General features: G+C 44.5%; 1 protein-coding gene across 1 annotated transcript; it reads left to right on the top strand.

Annotated features, from left to right (window-relative positions):
• The first annotated feature begins 580 nt into the window (after nucleotides 1–580).
• On the top strand, nucleotides 581–7,497 carry SCIMP (SLP adaptor and CSK interacting membrane protein). The gene is made up of 4 exons (XM_057715772.1): nucleotides 581–698; nucleotides 2,354–2,417; nucleotides 5,427–5,500; nucleotides 7,289–7,497. Exons 1-4 carry the CDS (start codon nucleotides 581–583, stop codon nucleotides 7,495–7,497), a joined length of 465 nt encoding a protein of 154 aa, XP_057571755.1.
• The last annotated feature ends 12,904 nt before the right edge of the window (nucleotides 7,498–20,401 follow it).

Genomic DNA, 20,401 nt, shown 5'->3' with positions numbered 1-20,401 from the left:
ATTGCTTTCAATGGCATTTTCCCTTCCTGCTACATGTTTGACAGTATGAGAAAGAGCAGTGATTATGTGTACAGTTTCCATCTGTTTATTTGGTTGCACCAGGTCTTAGTTGCAGCAGGCAGGCTCCTTAGTCGTGGCTCAAGGGCTCTTTAGTTGTGACATGCGAACTCTTAGCTGTGCCATGCATGTAGGATCTAGTTCCCTGACTAGGGATCGAACCCAGGCCCCCTGCATTGGGAGCTTGGAGTCTTAACCACTGCACCACCAGCAAAGTCCCTATGTCTACAGTTTCTAGGGGAACTAATAAGTACATGTCTTATCTCTAATCTTCATAAATTCCCCTTGAGGTAGTAGACAGTATCACTCCCATATTGTAGATGAGGACACTGAGGCTTGAAGAAGGTTAAGTCACCTGCCTGAGGTCTCCCAGCTGCCAATCAGCAGGGTTTGACTGTGAACCAGTGCCTGCCTGGTCCCTAAGCAGATGCAGCTGTACAACATGGTAGATAACTGCTCCCACCACCCCAGGAAGCCTTTCACTCATGCCTCATTCCTCTCTTTCCATTCTTCTCAGGATCCCATGGCAATGAGTTGGTGGAGTGATAATTTCTGGATCATCTTGGCTGTGGCCATCATCTGTGTCTCTGTGGGCCTGAGCATCTTTCTGTTCTGTGTCTGTAGGTGTCTTCTTAGACAAGGTAAGGACCATCTCATGTGGGCAGGTGGAGGGAGGGTAGGGGAGAGGTGGTTAGCAGGGCATGAAGGCTTCTTTAGGGCAAAAGATGAGTTCTGGGCCTGTATAGGCTGAACTCTGGGTTTAGCATCATGCATCCTGGGCTGAGTCCTAGCCCTGCCACTCATTTGTGTCTCTGGGCCTCAATATCCCCCTCTGCACTGTGAAGGGAGGGAGGTTATCTAATCTCCAAGAACTCTACTAGCCCCAAGGGTTTGGGTGAAAGCAGAACCTGTTTCAAGGCACACTGTGCTCTAGTGCTGTCTCTCTGCAGTGTGGCTGCTGCTCACAGCATCCTACCTCTGGGACGTGAATGAGGGTCCGAGTCCATGGAATGTCAAAAACTGTCTTGATTCCAAACGTGTCAAGTTGTATACATGTTGTACACATGAAATATGTACAGCATTTTGTATGGCAATCATTCCACAATAAAGTGGTTTAAAGAAATGTCTTGAGGCGTGAAAAATGGACTCATTCCATGATCAACATGTTTGATCACTATGAGTGCCTACTCTGAGATCATACTCTGAATTTTCTGGTGTCACATCTGCCTTGGATAGAGGTTCTTAGTATCCTCAGACATAAATAAGCAGCTTCCTGGAGGATAAATGTAACTTTAGATCATCCATAAGTGGATTTCTGCTTTACCATTCATCTCCAAAAACATGAAATCCTTGATTCAGTGGTGTATTTTTTTGAGATCCTATCCCTTTACATAATGACCTAGGCCTGGAGTACACCTGGGGATGGTAAATACACTGAAAGGTACAGCCATCTTGCCCTGGGGCAACCTGGGCAGGCGCCCCTCTATAAGCAAGGCACTGTCCTCCCGTTGTATCTGCACACAGCCTCAGAATCCTGCTGAACCAGTGCTGAAAGGTCAGGGCTGTTCAAGAAGTGACAACTTTTTGTCATTCTTCTCAATCTCTTTTTAGAGATAAGAAAATTAAGGTTCAGAGACAGGCAGAGCCTTGGTGGAGGTCTCCTGGGAACTGGTGGCAGAGTTGGAATCGGAACTCAGGTCCCCTGACCTGCCCATTCAATCTTCTCTCCCCTCCACCCCTTGATTGTAATTAGTTTTTTTTAATATAAAAATGCATTCTAGCCCCTGTTGTCCTCTATCCACTTGCCTTTTTAATACATTTCATTTCTAGGTATGGACAAGAATATGATCCTGAGCAAAAACTGTACCCATTCTCTTTTATCTTGACTCATTCCTATTAATAAGCAGGTTATAATGAATAATAACTTATATGTCCAGCATATCACCATTTACAAACTGCTTTTCCCATTCTTTATCTCATTTCCTCCCAACCACACTTTTGGCCATTCACTCGACCAGTAGTTCTGAGTGCCAGTGACGTGCTAGGTAGACGTAGTACTAGGCAACGGGGGAATAGGCACAGCCCGCAGTGGGCAGTGCCCAGGCTCTGTGGTCAGACGGCCTGGGTAAGATTCCAGCCCTACCACTTATGAGCTCTGTGTCCCTAAGTCTATTTCCTCTGGATGGTTTTTCTCCCAAATTCCTGAACCCGCCGGGTCTCTGATCTCTTCTAAACTCTAAAAATACCAACTTTTGATAATTCTTCCTAAATGAATATACTTTTTTTTTTTCCTTAGGAAAGAAATGGGAAGTTGCCAAGCCCTTGAAGCAAAAGCAGAGAGATGAAGAAACGATGTATGAGTAAGTTGGGGAGGGAATCCTTCTGCATTTTAATTTTGAGAACTGCCTATTCACTTCCATTCTTGCGCCTGCGCTACTGTGCAGTGTGCCTTAAACTCCAGGGAGATGTCATGTCCGCCAACTGTCCGCACTGCAAGGGAAGGGGCCTTAGGGCTTTGGGGTGCAGGGTAACACCTGGCTCTCTCCGCTCTCCAACTCCTCCCCAGTCTCATCTAGTTTGATAGAGGTCACAGGTCGGGCACTGTGTTCTGGGCCCACCACTCAGGGTTAGGTTTACCCTTCTTTTTGTTTTGTTTTGTTTTGTTTTACCCTTCTTTTCTTTTGAGATTACAAATATAGTCTTCTAAAAGCTATGTACTGAATAAAAATATACCATTCATTTTACTCTTGTATCTTGTGATATCTTTGAGGCTTTGTTACTGCTGTCTCTGTAGGGGGTCCCCAAGACCACCTTTAGGCTGGATTATTTGCTAGAAGGCCTCACAGGACCCAGAAAAGGTTATAGGTTATTACAGCGAAAGGATACTGATCAAACTCAGCAAAGGAAAAGTCACATAGGATGGAGTCCAGGGCAGCTGTCCTCTCCCATGTGAATCACACAGACTGCACTTAATTCTCACAACATTGATGTGTGACCCCATGTGAGAAGCAATGCCAACCAGAGAAGCTCACCCAAGACTTGGTTTCTATGGTTTTTACCGGCGACGCATCTCATAGGCAAGGAGCACCTGCAGGACCTACTGAGGCTATTCCATCTCCTGCCCCACTCCAGAGGCCAAACTGATACAGCAAGACCCAGGGCCCTGGGCAAACACAGCAGGCACTCACCATCAGTCACATTGTTAGCATAAGCTCTCCAGCTGGCCCAAGGCCCCGTTATACACAGACACTCTTAACCGGCAGGATGTTCTAAGGGTTTAGAGATTATCTCCCAGAAGCTGGTCAAGGGCCAGTTCTTTCTTTAAAATGTTTGCACTGGGAATTCCATAGTAGTCCAGTGGTTGGGACTCTGAGCTTTCACTGTCAAGGGCCTGGGTTTCATCCCTGGCTGGGGAGTTAAGATCCTGCAAGCCACACAGTGTGGCCAAAAGATTTTTTCAGTAAAAATTAAAATAAATAAACAAATAATAAAGCAAAAAAAATAAATTAAAAAACCAAAAATATAAAGTCATTCTAAAGTGGCTTTTGTTGGGGCTCAAGGGATTCAGTAAATAATAGACCTCTTCCCCACCGATTCTGATCCCCTTGAGGACTAAGACAAATATATCATGCAGTTAGGTAACCAAAATATTGCCATTATTGAGAATAAAACTGACATTGCAGAATGCGGCTCCTCTCCATGGCCAAGCTTGTTTCCTAATTCAAAACCAGGCAAACTTTCCCACACAGTGCACAGGCAGCCCTCGACAGCCTCAGGTCTCCCCCAACCCCGGACAGGGCCATTTCTCTGAGTGGCAAAGACTCAAGCAGAATATATGCTTTAGGCAGTCAGGCCAGCTCTGGAGGAGAAAGTGGGAGAAGCTAGATTTTTCCCCAAGTCAGATAAATTTCCCTCTTCTCCTGGGAAGAGCCACGGAAGGGTGGAGACAGGCCACTGATGGAGCTCTTGCCACATGTTCCTCCTCCATTCACCCCAACAGCCTAAAAATGCTTCTGCATTCCCAGAGGGACTTAAGCACATACAGGAGGCCAAAACTTGGCTCAGAAGAATCAATCTGGAAAAAAAGTACCAGTTTGGAAATCAGAGGACATAGAGGGCAATGGGGGTCTGGGTAGGAAGCTTTCTTGGAGTCTATCTTTTTATTAAAACTTCTTACTGAAGTATAATATAAACACAGAAAAATACACATGGCAAGAGTACAACTTGATGAATTTCCACAAACTGAACAGACTCAGTCGCTGGCACCCAGAAGAAACAAAATTATCAGCTCCTCAACCGCAAATATTCCCTTTCCATCAAACCCCAAGGATAACTGCCATCAGAAATAGCATAGGCTCGTTTTTCCCTGTTTTTATGCTTCATATACATGGAATTATACAGTGTGTATTATTTGGTGTTTAGCTTCTTCTGCCCAGCATTTTTTTTTGTGAGAGTCATTGTGCATGGTTGTAGATTGTTCATCTTTTTTTTTTTTATTGGAATATAATTGCATTACACTCTTGTACCAGTTTTTGAGGTACTAGATTGTTCATCTTATTGCCATAGAGTATTCCACTGTGGGAGTGAACCACAATGAATTTTCCCTCCCTTCCTTCCTTCCTTCCTTCCTTCCTTCCTTCCTTCCTTCCTTCCTTCCTTCCTTCCTTCCTTTCTTTCTCTCTCTCTCTCTCTCTCTCTGGTTGTGCCAGGCCTTAGTTGCAGAACATGGGCTCCTTGTTGTATGTGGTTCCAGCACTCCTTAGTTGTGGCATGCGAACTCCTACTTGCGGCATGCATGTGAGATCTAGTTACCTGACCAGGGATCAAACCCGGGCCCCCTGCATTGGGAGCATGGAGTCTTATCCACTGTGCCCCATGATGCATTTATCCATTCTAACACTGATGGGTATTTGGGTAGCGTCCAGTTTGGGGCTATTGTGAATAGGGCTGCTATGAACATTCTAGTACCTTATATTTTGGTGATCAGCAGGATAAATACCCAGTATTGCTGTCACATGATGTGTGCACACTTTGCGTTAGGAGTACATCTGTTTTTCAAATCAAAATACACCTGGTGCTTACCTCCCCCTCCTAATCCAGCTGAGATGAACACAGCAAGAAGAGCTCTAAGTTATAGTGCTTCAACTCCCTTCCCTCAAATCCAGCTGTTCCCCGGGCTAAAGGAAATGGTTTCTTCAGAGTGCCAGTTACCATAGGATACAAAGACCTAGAAACAGAAGGAAATGCTTCCAATCTTCAGGGACCAAGATTTGAATGTTCAACTCTGTCCACTTTCCTTGACATTTTCTTTTAAATCGGTAGATGTGATCAAAACCGAACACTGACTCCTCTTCTTCCTCTCTCTCCAGGAATGTTACAGATCAGTTCTCAGTTCAATTACCCCCTCTGCCACCCAGGGGTGCGCTTTCTGCAGAAGTTGCCTGTGAGTATACTTTGCTGATACCAGTCTTATTCAGGGTAGAATAATACATTTATCTTGGTGTCTTAGTCATAAAGCAATGACGTGGACATGTGGCTTAAACAACAGTAATTTCCTCACAGTTCTGGAGGCTAGAAGTCCAAGATCAAGGTGCCAGCCAATTTAGTTTCTGGTGAGGACTCTTCCAGGCTTGCAGATGGCTGCCTTCTCACTGTGTCCTCACATGGAGGGGAGAGAGCTCTCTGGTGTCTCTTCTCATAAGGGCACTAATCCTATTGGATCAGGGCCACACCCTTATGACCTTATTTAACCTTAATTACTTCCTTAGAGGCCCCATCTCTAAATACAATCACACTGGTGGTTAGAGCTTCACCATATGAATTTTGTTGGGACACAAACATTCAGTCTATAACACTGAAATTTGCAGGTGGCAGCAACCTGTTTTAAAGAGATAAATTAAGTTTAAAGGGGGCAGAATAAGTACCAATGCTTCCAATATTCGATGTGTAAATTCATATTCAAATTCCAGCTTGCAGCATGGGAATAAAGGGACACTGCAGCCTCTCACACTTCCTATCAGAAAAACTCTGCCTGATTCTCTTGACTGGAATGTTCTTCCTTGAGCTCTACACAGAGCTGGCTTTACCTAACCCTTCAGGTGTTAGCTCAAATATCACCACCTCAGAGAGTTCATTCCTGACCATCCTATATAAAGAAATCCTGCTAATTTTCCTTATGAGGCTTATGACAATTATCCTAAATGGGCTTATTTAGTTATCCTTCATTTGTTTGTTATCTATCTCCTCCATCATAATATGAGCTCTAGGAAATAGGTGCCTTTCTTGTCTTGTTCACCGCTGTTTACCCACCACTAAAAACAGTCCCTGGACCTTAGTAGATAATGGATGAAAATGTTTTAATTAAATGGATAACTAATATTAGCTAACATTTATTGAGCAGGTGCTGTGTGTCAGGTCCCATGCTAGGCACTTTATAGATACTATCTCATTTAATCCTCTCAACAACTCAGTGAGGCAGGTACATTATTATGTCCCTCTGACAGAGGAGGACACAGAGAAGTTAAGTGAGTTACTCATGGTCACACAGCTGGTGACTACTGGACCCTGAAGATGAACTTGGATCTAACTGCAGGACTTCGCATGAAATGAAATGGTGGCTGCTTTTCACGTTCTCTTAGGAAAAGATGAGATTGTGGTGAGGCAGTTCCAGGCCCCATCAAAGGTGGAGCTGAGCTGTTCCACTACCCTTTTCCTACCACTTTAGTCCGTTTGCTTTGTCCCCATCCTCCATTAATCCCACCTTTTGATGACACAACTGCCCCCTTCCTTCTTAGCAGAGGGATGATGGACATGAGCAATTATGGACAGTTCTGGAAAGCAGTGTAAGTCATTGTGAGGGATGCGCCCAAAAGGAAATACGGGTTGAATCACTTCCTTATGAGAATTAGGATCTATAGACACAGCACTACTCATTTGGCTACTAGCTTTGGTCAGCGTCTTGTCTAAACTTCTGTCTCGTGGTTCCCACAGCAGTGCAGTCAGGCATAGGGACAAGGGAGTCAAGATGTCTGACCGATATTTGCCACTTACTCACTTGGGTGAGCCTGAGACTGTGTCATGTCTGCACCTCAGTTTCCTCTGTAAAATGGGGATCTGGCCCACCAAGAAGTGGGAGGATCACTGAAACCCATGAAAATCATGCAGAGCCCCTTGGCCAAAAGTATATAAACACACAATAGCTTTGCATCTAATACCTTTTTGTATATTCTAGCCCCACAGGAAACCCCAAGTCTGCCACCAGCTGCATACTCGTCGGTAAATAAAGTTAGAAATAAGAAGACAGTTGCCGTCTCAAGCTATATTGAGCCTGAAGATGACTATGATGACGTTGATATACCTGCAAAGACGAAAAACCATCATCCTGAAACAACCGTTTCTTCTTTTTGGCAAGCAGAAGAGGGTTCACACAGCTTATTTTAAAACAATCAAGAGTGGTTGAACTTCAGCAGGTATCTGGGTCTGAAAGCCAGTGGTAATGTTATGGAGCTCTGTAAGATAAGCATTTCCTGAATCTTAGATGAAGAAGCCTCAATGACCAGATCATTGCGGCCAGAGGAAAGACGCCCATGCTCAGCTCTGAGGACGGAGAGGAGTCAGGCCTTGAGCTTCTGCTGAGCGAGGTTACACATGGAGGACCACTGGGTTCTGCGCCGCCCACCCCTCACCCCGCAATGAGAAACCACTCAGTTCCTGGCATCCTTCCCGTTTGTGTAGTTTTAAGTGATCTTAAATCTTGGCATTTGATTGTACAGAGCCTCCCAGGCTTCTATCCCCAGCACAGCCCCCACAAAGCACATGTCTTGCCCCTACCCACCCCACCCACCTCACACATCGAGGGGCTGTGGGTGGTAGTTACAGTTAAGTGCTCTTGTGTGCAAGTCACACATCATGCCTTGTGCATTCTTCAAGGGCAGGGGAGTGTTTTTTGTTTTTGAATCCTCCCCACCTATACAAGCCCAAACCCCAGGGCCACTCTATGATGTCAGTCAAACTGACCACAGAGATCCGAGTTCCCAGTCAGGGTTTTTCCTGTGCTTCCTGGCTGCACCATAACAAAGAACAGAAGTCACCTTCTGGACCACAGGACAAAAGTTATCCAGAGAGGTGTTCATTTTTCCATATGTGTGTTGGGGGAGCTACAGGGAAAGGTTTCCCCAGGAAAGATCATGGGGAACAGGAAAGAAAGGGGCAATTAAGTGGCAGATTCAAGATGAGCGTTTGGGGGCTTAATACCCTCCTCCGATATTTTCATTACTGCTTCCTCCCTTGTGTAGAGTTCAAGGCAAACAGTGTCAGATTCTCCCTGCCAGAGTGGTTGAGGGGCAGAAACTCCAGTACAATATGCTGCAGCTAATGACATGCTCAGGGAGTGGGCTGCTGTCCTGTTGAACAAGTGTCCTAAGGGGTCGCTAAGACCCAAGTCAACTTTGTAGGCTCCAGAACCTCATCAGTTCCTTCAAGTTGATCTGCTAGAGCCCGAGGACACTTTCTAACCAAACTCATGAGATGCTGACTTCTAAGTGACCCCTGGGAAATCCAACTCACAGGTTTGCAGGGAGAGCGCCATGAACAGTGAAAAGGTCCAAGAGTGACCCTTGGACTCAGCTCCTCCTCCAGAGATAGAAAGTGTGTTCCTGCCATATTCAAGCTTCCTCCCTCAACCACTGCAGGATCAGTGGAGATATGTCCTTCCTCCCAGGTTCTCTCTTTCTAGACTCCAAGGAAACTTCTAGCTTCTTGTAATACCTCCTTCTTTTAGGCCAGTGGTTCTCTAATTACGGCCTTAGAGAACTCTGGTATTCTGTGAGGCAGAGAGGACTTGTTTCTTAAAATTATAGGAAAAAAAGAAGAAGAAGAAGTCTCAAGGATAGAAGTGTTTCACATGTATGCTTTCCCCTTATAAGTTTTCTGTAAACCATCCACATCTACACCAAAAGTTAAAAGTAAATACCAGATACATGTTAACTCCTCCTTGATTTCTGGGCCACCACCATCTCCTGGTTCTCCTCCTGCCTGACTGGCCTGTCTCCGCCTTATTTGTGAGCCCACCTCCTTCAATACGAGTCTTTCTCAGGGTCCTGTCCCTGTCCCTGCCCTCATCTCACTCCAAACACTCACGAGTGACCTCAGCGACGCACAGGGGCTCAGTGACCCCTTATTATGAAGACGTGCAACCACAGACTCCAGCTGCACTCTCGCCTCAGTTCCAGCCCAAGTCACCCCCAGGACATCTCCAGACGCCTCGCCCACAGGCCCCTCACATTCAACATATGCTGAAAAGAACCGATCACCCACCCCCACCTCCAAACTTCAGGTGCTCTACTATCTTCTTCTTTGCTAAAGTCAGAAATGAGCATGTGTCTGGAGCCTTCTCTCCCGTGTTCCCCATTTCCTGTTGATTGTGCCTCTCAAGTAGCTCTCTGATCAGTGCACGTTCTCCTTGGATGTTCTTAGGTCACTGCCAGCACTTGCCAATGGAACTGCAACAGCCTCCCAATTGGTCCCCTGCCCCTGGAGTCTCACCCTCCAATCCCCTTTCTACATGGCAGCCAGTGACTTTCTTAAGTGAACATCTGACCACTTCATTCCCCTGCTTCATTCCCCTCTTCTTTACCCATTATCATCAGAAAAAGCCCAAACTCCTTAACCCTTGGGTTACAAGATTTGTCAGGATCTGGTCACTGGTTATCTCCTGCCAATGCTCACCTTCCCCACCACCTTGGCACCTTGCAAATGCCCTCCACCAGATTTTTGCTCCAGCCATTTCAAATGACCTTGTCCGTGGCCTCTCGTGCCCCTGTGACTATGCACAGTACCGTCCCTTTGGTCTGGAACATTCTCCCCCACCTTCTGATCCTTCCCATCTCTGCTCAGATCCTTACCCACCGCCGCAAATTTGGGTTTGGTGCCCTCTTAGAGGCTTCCCTCTCCTAGCATTAGCTGTAGCTACGTGTTTACCTGTCTTTTTTCCCCATCAGACTGAAAGCAACATGAGAACAGGGACTATGTCTCTTTTTTCCCCACTGTTTCTCTGTTCCTAGCACAGTGCCCAGGCACATTGTACGCGGGGGAGTCAAAAATTATCCACACTCTGGCTGTAGCATTTACAGAGGTTTTAATGTAACTGGAGTGTGGATAATTTTTGACTCGCCCTCGTAGATGCTCAATAAATATGCTGAATGATGATCAGTTGAATGAATGAATGAACTCCTCTGGGATCTCACTGCTCCCCGTGGACTTGGCCCTATAGAAATGCCTCTAGCTCTGCGTTCTAATTGCCTGGTTACTTTTCCCTCCTCCCTCCTAATCTGGGGGCTCTTTGTGGTGAAAGCTGTCTGGCTCACTGCTATATTCCCAGTGTCCACCTCAAACCCTGGCCCATAGTAGGCACTTAATAAATATTTATTGAATGTTGATCATTAATGGAAAATCTACCAGTTTGAAAAAAAAATCATTTTTCTCTGGGCATGTATAACTTGCTTGAGATTTTATACAGGGCACCTGTAATAAAACCATGTTTTCTGCCAACAAAGTTGTTTTCAGTTTGGATGATATAATTAGATATATCAAGATTTCACAGGACCTTTTTGTGTAGCCTAGCCCCACAGGAAACCCCAAGTCAGCCACCAGCTTCATACTCATAGATATAGTCAGAAATAAGAAGACAGTTTCCATTCTGAGCTATTTGGAGCCTGAAGGTGACAAGGACGATGTTATAAACCTTACAATTATGGAAAACCATCATTTTGAAACAATTCCTGTTCCACAACCTTAACTGATTTGAGAACTTATGGCTTACCCATGCCACAAATCAGTGGATTACAGTTTTCTTTCAAATAGTTAGTTAACAGTCTGATCTTCTTTGTGATACAAATAAGACTGCTTCTAGGAAATGCTCTGGCTTATTAGCAACAAATTTTACAGATCATGTGTATCAGTTAGCATGCTTAAGGCTGCAAGGAACAGACTATCCAATGAAAGGTAACAAACAGTGAGGAATTTATGACTTCACAAAACAAGGCATCTAGAGGTAAACACTCCAGAATTCAGCAGTTCTAAGACTCAGGGGTATGAGCTGACTTTTCTTAGATTCACTTAGCTTTACTCTCATGGTGGCAAGGTAGCTGCCATAGCTCTAAGCATCACATCCTAAAGTGACAACGTTCAAATTTAGGAAGGAAAGGGGGCATTTTCTCCCATGGAACTCTTTATCAGGGAGGAACTCTTTCCCAGAAGCCCCCGGCAACTTTCCCTAATATCTCCTTGGCCTGGATTGGTTAACATGCCCAGCTATAGGAAGGGCTGTGGGCATCTGCAGCCTTTCTAGCTGGAGGTGGGTTTTGCCATCAAGGAAAATGGACGGAATAGCTGCTGAATAGGCAACCTGCCATCTCCCTGGGTCAGTTCACTTTCACAAATAACACTATTCATTATTTGCTCTTTTTCAGTTAAAATCTCAGAATTGGTAGGGAGTTCAGGGTAAGGTGTCATGTCCAGATTCTACCACTCTCCCTTCTTTTTTTACAGGGTTTTGACCAATTAAAAATTGACAAAGGGGACTTCCTTAGTAGTCCAGTGGGTAAGACTCTGCGCTCCCAATGCAGGGGGCTCTGGTTCGATCCCTGGTCAGGGAACTAGATCCTATGTGCATGCCGCACTAAGACCCAGTGCAACCAAAGCAAATAAATATATATATATATATTTTTTTTAATTGACAAAGGATCACCAGTCAGATGAGGGTAATAACAATAACAGCAATAACATCATTAACAGGGGCCCAAAGTGACTGAGTACTATTCTGTGTCGTGGTTCTAAGGGATCACTGTACAGTGTAACTACGACCTTGAACAGGCAGGCCTGGTGGGATGTAATCAGAGAAGAGCTTTATCCTCCAACACCTCCTTGGCCTTGCTGTTCCTTGAAACCCACTCTGATGGCCTAGTTCTTCCCTGCCCTCGAATAAAATCTCAAGGTAGTTGCCATTGGATTTTCTGTTCGCTCTACGGCAATAAAAAGTCTTCCAGGTGTGGTTTACACAGGTGTATGCATTTCTCAAAACTCAGTGAGTACACACATCAGATTTCTGCATTTCAACCTAACCAAATTTCACCTCAGAAGAAAAGCTGTAAACAAATACTGAATTCTGGGGATTCCCCTGGTGGTGCAGTGGTTAAGAATCTGCCTGCCAATGCGGGGGACAAGGATTCGATCCTTGATCCGGGAAGATCCCCCATGCCTCGGAGCAACTAAGCCTGTGCACCACAACCACTGAACCTGCGCTCTAGAGCCCTCGAGCTGCAACTACTAAGCCCACGTGCTGCAACCACTGAGGTTCACACTCCCAGAGCCTATGCTCCACAACAGGAGAAGCCACTGCAAACGGGCAAAAAAGATCCAACGCAGCCAATAAATAAAGAAATAAATTAAAAACAAACAAAAAAACACAAATATTGAATTCTGCTTAATGATATGCACGCTAAAGGATTTAGGGGAAGCACACTAACGTCTGCAATTTACCTTGAAATGATCCCATAGACAAGGCGGCCGTGGAGCCTGTACTTTAGGACTGAAATAAAGATGGAGCCTCCTTGCTATCTCCCTAAGTGCAGGCAAATCTGCCCCCACCTACTTATCCACTTCCTGGGAAGAAAAAATGAGGGAGTAGCTGCATGTGGGTCAGAGAGAGGGTTTGGAGCCACTTCTCCCTTTTATTTATTTATTTTTTGGCTGCACCGTGTGGCAGGCGGGTTCTTAGTTCCCCGACCAGGGATCGAAATTGTGACCCCTACAGTGGAAGCTCAGAGTCTTAACCACAGGACCACCAGGGAAGTTCCCATTTCTCCCTTTTGAGATAAAGTAACTTCATGTCTTAGAGTCAGCAAATGTCTTAAGAGTCAGTTCAGTCAAGTTATTCCCTCCCCTCTCCTACTCATGGGGAGAGAGACTCTCCTCCTCCATGGAAATTGAGAGAAAAAGGATGACTCCCTCCTGACTAAGGATGACCTTTTCCTGACCTTGCTCTGTGGCCAAGGGACCGAGGTCAGAGCAGTGTCCTGGGGGTCAGTCCACCTCTGCCTCCCTGGTAGGTGTTCTTCACCTCCCCAATATGTAGTCCACTCTTTCCAGTAAAAGCCCTAGATTTCCTGTTGGATCCACTTCTTTCTCTTCTCTCAGTTGGTGCAATCTGTGTACAGCCTCATCCCTAACTCAGGCTAGAGCATGTGACCCAGCTTGGCTAATCAGAGACTCTCATTCCCTTGGCCACAGTGACTCATTGAGTACCAAGGCAGGAGTCCACTCCCACTGGATTTGAAGCTGAGGGAATATGAGTTTTCAAGGTAGAACCTGTCAGAGGATGCTGAGTCGAGATAAGAAGAGAGTCCAGATTCTAATGGCATTGTTTGAGCTCCTGTAAGTAGCCATGCTTGAAACAGGCATACGCTCTGGATTTTTTAGTTACTGGAGCCAATATTCTTTAAAAGCCTTCAACTCTGCCCCTTAAGGCTTATCCTCGCCATCGCTGCCTAATCTAGGTCTTGTCATCATTCATCTGGCTTAATGCAAAAGCCTCCTGACTATACTCTCCTCCCCCAATGCATCTCCCACTTGCTATCAGAGTGAACTTTCTAAAACACAAATATGATTAGGTCATGGCCCTGTTTAAAATCCTTCCATGGTGCCCTTGTGCCTACAAGGATAAAATCCACACTCCTTTGCACACCGTGCAAGGCCCTGATAACTGGTCCCCATGGGCCTCGTTTCAGCATCCCCTGTCCTCCCACCACAAATCCTGACGACGGGAAACCACTTACAGCTCCCCCAAAGCATCAAAATGGCACTAAGGCTTTGTATATTCTCTTCTTTCTGGTGGGAACACCCCTTCCCTCCTTCTCCACCTGATAAACTGTGACTCAGCCCTCTGCACTCAGCTGGGGCAGGCATCACTTTTTCCGACAGGTCTTTCCTCACTGGGTCAGGTGCATCCTTCCCCAGCATTTCTCTGTACTTATCATGTGCATGATTATCTCCATCTCGTGGTTACACATCTCTCTTTCAGATATTGGGCTCCTTGAGGGTTAGCATTATGTCTTAGGTGACTACAATCAAGTTTGCCCAGGAGTTTTGGTTTTTGTTTAATGTCTTGGCATAATTATTAATAGCACCCTGTTTCATTCTCAAAAGTCTCCTGCTTTGGATGATAAATTATACGTTCAGCCTACTTATTCATGATCAGGGTAGTGCCTGCCTTCAACAGAGTGTGCTAAAAAGATATCTTTCAAATGAGTGCGTGAATGTGTGACCCTCCCTAGGTCTCATTTTCTTCTATCAGAAAAAGAGCTGAATTAGATGATTTCTAAGTTCTTTACTGCCTGAAGTCATTCAAATAAAGTCAGTAATTCAAAAGGCTAAAACCAGCAGATTTAGTTTATCTTCCTCTTCAAAGGACCTGTCATATAGAATTACAGCTTCAAACACATGCACGCCTGGATCAACAACTCTAGAGACCGTCATGATCTACTGGGAGGCTGGCTATTGACACAAATAAACACAGCAGGTCTTCTCTACTGAAGACACACCTCCCTCAGGAGGCCCACTAGTAGCTGGATAATCTCCTCACAACAGGCAGAAACCCAATTTCCACTTGCTCTTGTGATGCGTGTTGCATCAACAGTATTATTACTGCTCAGACATGTCTCCTAAATCACGGTGTGTTTCAGTTTCTAACCTAGTCCATCCTCCTTCTCTGTATGCTCTGTCACGGCCACATGGCAGAATGAAATCCCACCTAGGTTAACTTGGTTGCTGAAAACCCTCCACCATAAGTAGACAGGTGGCAGTTGACCGTGGTCACACTGCATTTTACTTGAGTGGAGTGTGCAAATTCACTTTCTGCAAAACCATCGTAAGAAACAGCCGATTAATATTGTTGCATCTTGGTCCTTCAACTGTAAGAGTCAGTTTGTATATTTACCCACCTCTCATTGCCAAACTTTAATGCAGTTAAAGTATTAGATCAACCACGCTTGCACAATTTGAATATTCTACAATCAAAAAAGCACCCTGAGTTGCTTAAATTAAACTCTCATTTACAAAGTGACCAATGAACTAACAGCTTTTGAATTATTAGTTTTCTAATATTAGATGCCTCAGCATTTTTTTACAAATTGAGTGTCAGTGGAACATGTCTTAGGTTTTAACCAAAATTGCAGAAGGTAGTATTTAAGAAAAATGAAATTCCCCTGACGGTTTAAAAAAAAAAGTTAATTTGCATAACTTGTACACATCTACCTCCCATGAGGCACCAAACAAAAATAAATTTTCCGATACATTTAATGTTGATACTCTACAACACTACTCTCGTGACCAAGAAAATCTTCTTCCTCTAAGTACACTAAAAATAAAATAACCTTGACTTTCTCAGTGTTATTTAGAAAAGATATTCAATATTTCATATATCAAATCTCTATTGTATCATTAGCCTAGTTTAATAACAACTCCATAATTCTTAACAGTTTCAAATTTGCCTGAAAACAAAAACAACCACCATATATGGATTTTTTTAAAAGATCAGCTTTAGCCACTTTGGAGAGCAATTTTGGCAACACTTAGCAAAACTGAAAATGTGGACATCCTATATGACCCAGCAACCCTACTTCAGAATACACACCCTAGAACAGTGGGTGTTTGAACTTTTTGGTACCAGGTCTCTCCACCATACTCTTAAAAATGACTGAGGACACCAAAGAGATCCCATTTATGCAGAAGATATCTACTGACTATTTACATTATTGGAAAGTAAAAGTGAGAAAGACTTAAGATATTTATTAATTCACTTAAAATAACAATTCATTCATATTCATGTAAATTAAATTTAATTAAAATAATTACATTTTCCCAAACCAAAAAAAAAAAAAAAAAGAAACTAGTGAGAAGAGTGGCACTGTGTTATATTTTTGTGAATCTCTTCAATGTCTGGCTTAATAAAAAAATATCCAGATTCTCCTATCTAATTCTTCAGTCAGTGTGTTGCAGATTACTATCATGTAGCTTCTGGGAGGCTCCACTTACATTCATGAGAGAGTGAGCGCGAGTAAGGGCAAATAACACCTTAATATTATTTATAAAGATCGTTTCACTCTCATGGCTCAGGTCACACTTTGAGAACCACTGCCCAAGAGAAACCCAAGAACATGTATAAAAATGTTCTTTCTAGTAGGGTTTGTTGTAATAAGAAAGTGGAGCTTACATATCTGTCCATCTGCAGGGGACAACAAAGTCCATGGGGGCTGTACTGTGGCTGCTTTGCTCACCCCCGTATTTCCAGTGACCCACATGGTGGGTACTCAATAAGTATTTGTGGAAGGAGTGAAGGAAGTGACAGAGATACTGAGGGAGAAAGTACGAATATTGTCTGTGCCATCATCAGTGAAAGGGCAGAGTCCTAACCATTGGACTGCCAGGGAACTGCCTGCAACTTGCTTTAAAATTTAACTGTACTGTATTTCGTGGACATCTTTTCACAGATGCAGACTTTTGGTTCACAGGGTAGGAAAGGCCAAAAATCACATGATTCTTGTATAACTAGGAGGCTTATTTTTCTACTGTCTAAAAATAAAGGTGTATTTAAGGGGTTTTGATCTGTTAATAACCACGGGCTGCAAACTACTGCCACCTACTGGTGCATTAAGAAGTCCACACATTAGGGGCAAAGTGGCCTTTGCTGTTAAGAAAAAAATAACTGAATATTTTGCCCATATTTTGTTTGGATGTATTCTGTAATTCAGACAGAAAATTGAACTATTTACTTAAAGACCTTTCTCAAAATAAGATAATTAATGCAGAATTCTTTGTTACCCCTATACTTTGCATGTATATTGGAGGGTTTTCTTAAGATAATTTAGGTAAATTTGTTAACATTTCTCAGGCCAAACAACAAAATCAATGGTTAAAGCAAATTAATAGATTATTGTCTTCATGTAAAGATATTTTCCCTTCTCTCCTCTTTTCTTGCTTTTACTTAGTCTCTGATTTACACGGTGAGAGATTCTTTTAAACTGCATGCAGAAAAAAAAAAAAACCACCAGTCCATAGTAACTGCCCAGTAAACATTTGCTCCTGATTAAGAAAACACAAACATCCATGGCCTTTTTCTCAATACCTGTTTTTGTTCACTTTTGTACCCTGAATGGCTGGCACGTAAGGGATCTGAATAAAAATTGTGGAAGGAAGGTGGAGAGGGAAAGAGAGAAGATGAAAGGGAGGAAGGAAGGTTGATTATGCTCAAAAAAAGAGATAGCAGGTTATGATCTTCAGAGTGCCTTCCATCCCTAGGATTCTAGAACATTAGTAACTATGACAAAGAAGCCATGGTGGATTACAAAGATTTCAAAGGCAACCAAAAATCATTCCAATAAAGGGATTCAGGGGTCCTTACCCTTCCTCATCAACAAAATGGCCCTGCCCCAGAGATGATTACCAGGAAGTCCTCATTTTTCAAATATTCACTATCTAAGTCTCCACAGTTATGAATCTGGGTAAGGAAAATTCACCAAAACATGAAAATACTCACCCATCAACTTCCAATTAGTCCCCCGGCAAAAATCCCTCCCGGCTTAATATCCATGTCTATCCCCACGTATCTAGTTAACATCTTGTCCCTCAGGTGATGTAAACATTGTATAATAAAATTAAAATACTGTATGATGAAAATGTATTACACAGTAAAATTACAAATCTTCCAACAAAAGAAGAAGGATTTCACAAAGTACATAAAAGTTATGGGGAAATCACCTGAATCACAAGCAACACCCACTGACATATGAGAATATGGCAAAGAAAACTGATACAAAGAAGATTACATGATAGTGACAGATGCTTCATGTTCTCATTTTCAAATCACCCCCAAATTTACTGGCTTAAAACAACAACTACTTCTCATTCTCTCTTGCAGTTTCTATGGTCAGGAATTCACAGGGGCTGGGCAGGGCAGTTCCCAATCCACGTCTCTCATGCAGGTGCAGTGGGATGGTGGCTCCCCCTCCTCACACCCAGATGCCTTGTCCCGTTGAACCCCTAATAGGTCTCTGTTACCCTTGGGATAAAGCCAGCCTACATGTGGCTTTCAAGACGCTCTATGGCCCAGTCTTTCCAAGCTCATCTTATTCTTGCCGTCCACTCACACTGGCCTCCAGCTTCTCAGACACTGCCACAGGGCCTTGCACACAAAGTTCCTGCTGAATGTAATGCTCTCCCCCTGCAGCCTCCCATAGCAGACATCTGCTACTTTGCCTGTCTTAAGAGCTGTCTTATTTTTCTGTTAAAAACCTAAAGAAACCAAAAAACTGACTTTTCTTCCCTTCCGTTGATGGGTCCAGCGGTAACATCGCTCCCTTCCCCATCCCAACATGTATTTCAAGCTGCTCCATCAGAGTACCTTATCTACTGGACACAGTGATTGGTCCAGGGTTGGCCATGTGATGCAAGCAGAACCAATCAGAGCCCCCTTTCTGTAACTGTTATAGACATCCTTTTGTAATCCTGGGCACTGAAACATCTCCGTGGGGGGCGGGGGAATCTATGACGTTAACAGAGAGAAAAGCAAAATTAAGAGATGAAGAGAGAGGAGAGTCCCCCTGACAGTGCTTAAGTCCTTGAATTCTGGCCTTGCTGGAAGCCAGCCCACTCCCTGGACTTTCCTGTTACATATGTTCAAGTAGAGATGGGTTTCTGTTACTTTCCCGTCCTTCATCTGCCTAACTCTTCAGGGAGAGCCTGATTCCAGAAAGCCTTTACAGACCTTTCTGTGTACGTCAGATCTTTCATAAACTCTTAGGGCACTATGTACTCTCTAGGGTAGCACTCACTACTCTTAACATTTTATATTTATTCATGGAATTAAGTATCTCCTCGCCATGATTTTAGGTTCCATGAGACGGCCTTGGGTTTGCTCAATATTCACTGTATCGGCAGTGTCTGGCAGAAAGCGGGCACAGCATACGTATTTGCAGAGCAAATGAATTACATAATGAATTCACACTGCTGACAGGGGCAGCATGTTAAACCCAGATGAGATCACTCAGTTTTTTGTTCTTAAAAAATGACTAGAAAACCAAAACAAACCACTCTCGAGTTGAGTTTATATTTCTCAACAAAAATGTAGCTACTGTTCTTCCCTTGCCCCTCCATTTTCATTCTTCTGGCTCAAGCAGATTTTGGTTCTTAAAACAAAAAACCAACCAACCAACAAAAACACTATTTTGTTCTGTTAAAAGTAATGTAAGAAATACAAGAAAACATTTATGGTTACAATTTTTTTTCCTGAAAAAAGAAGAGTAAATGAAGAGAGGACTACCCCTACCAGATTTTTAAAACATATTGAAAAGCTCGCAATAATTATAATAGCTTATTATCAAAGCAGAGAGAAACGGATAAACAGAAAGTACCTGAACTACACAGCCAAGTACACGTGAATTTAATGATAAAGACAGCATTTAAAATCAGTGAGGAAAAGCAGGATAAGCCATTAAATTGGGCTGAGAGAGGTTAGGCAACTTGCCCAAAGTCACACAGCCCATAAATGGTGGGTAAGTGATTCTATCTGACTTTCTGAGTGTCTTTCTCACGGAGGAACTTGCCCTTTTAAACATTTCGCTATCCTTGTTCATCTCTGTACTACCAAGTCTTTGCCAGCGCACTGCAAACAGAAGACATCAACGAATGAGACCACAAAGACAGGCAGGGAAAAAAGGATTGAAAATCAGAACAAAAAAGTCGCTGTCTGCGGGGTCTCCCGCCCAGCCCGACGAGCCGGAGGCCGGCCGTGAGCGAGTCTAGGACCCCCCGGAGGACTTGCGTCTCGGTGGTGGCCTCGCTTACACTACGCCACGCCGGCAGGTGCACCAACCTGCGCAGCGCGGGACCCTCGGGACTCTGCTCTCGCGAGACCGAGGGGATGACGCCGAACCTTCCTAGGGGAGGCCCCTGAGCCGGTGGGGGGGCGGCCTGGGGGCGCGCCTGCGAATCTGCGGGCCCAGGCGGGTCCGCGGCGGGGCCGGGGGCAGCCGCCGGGGGGAGCACGCCGGAAGTGGCCGGCGGCCGCGGGCGCGGTGTCCAGGGCGGTGGCGCCGCGCCCGAGGGAGCAGTCGGGGCTGAGCGCTGGCGGCCGTGGAGGGGGGCGCCGGTAGAGCGGGAGGCTGGGGGTGGCCTGGAGGTGAGACCCCGCTGCGATCGCGGAACTGGAGGCCCCAGCGCCTGGGTCCCCCCGGGAAGCGGGGTGGAGAGCAGATCTTCAGCGGTGGGCGCTGACCCCTCCTTCCTCCGAGCG

The sequence above is a fragment of the Hippopotamus amphibius genome, chromosome 17 (genome assembly GCF_030028045.1).
Source record: "Hippopotamus amphibius kiboko isolate mHipAmp2 chromosome 17, mHipAmp2.hap2, whole genome shotgun sequence".
Taxonomy (NCBI): domain Eukaryota; kingdom Metazoa; phylum Chordata; class Mammalia; order Artiodactyla; family Hippopotamidae; genus Hippopotamus; species Hippopotamus amphibius.
Note: the sequence above shows the minus strand (reverse complement) of the source record. Positions and strands in the feature narration are given on the sequence as shown.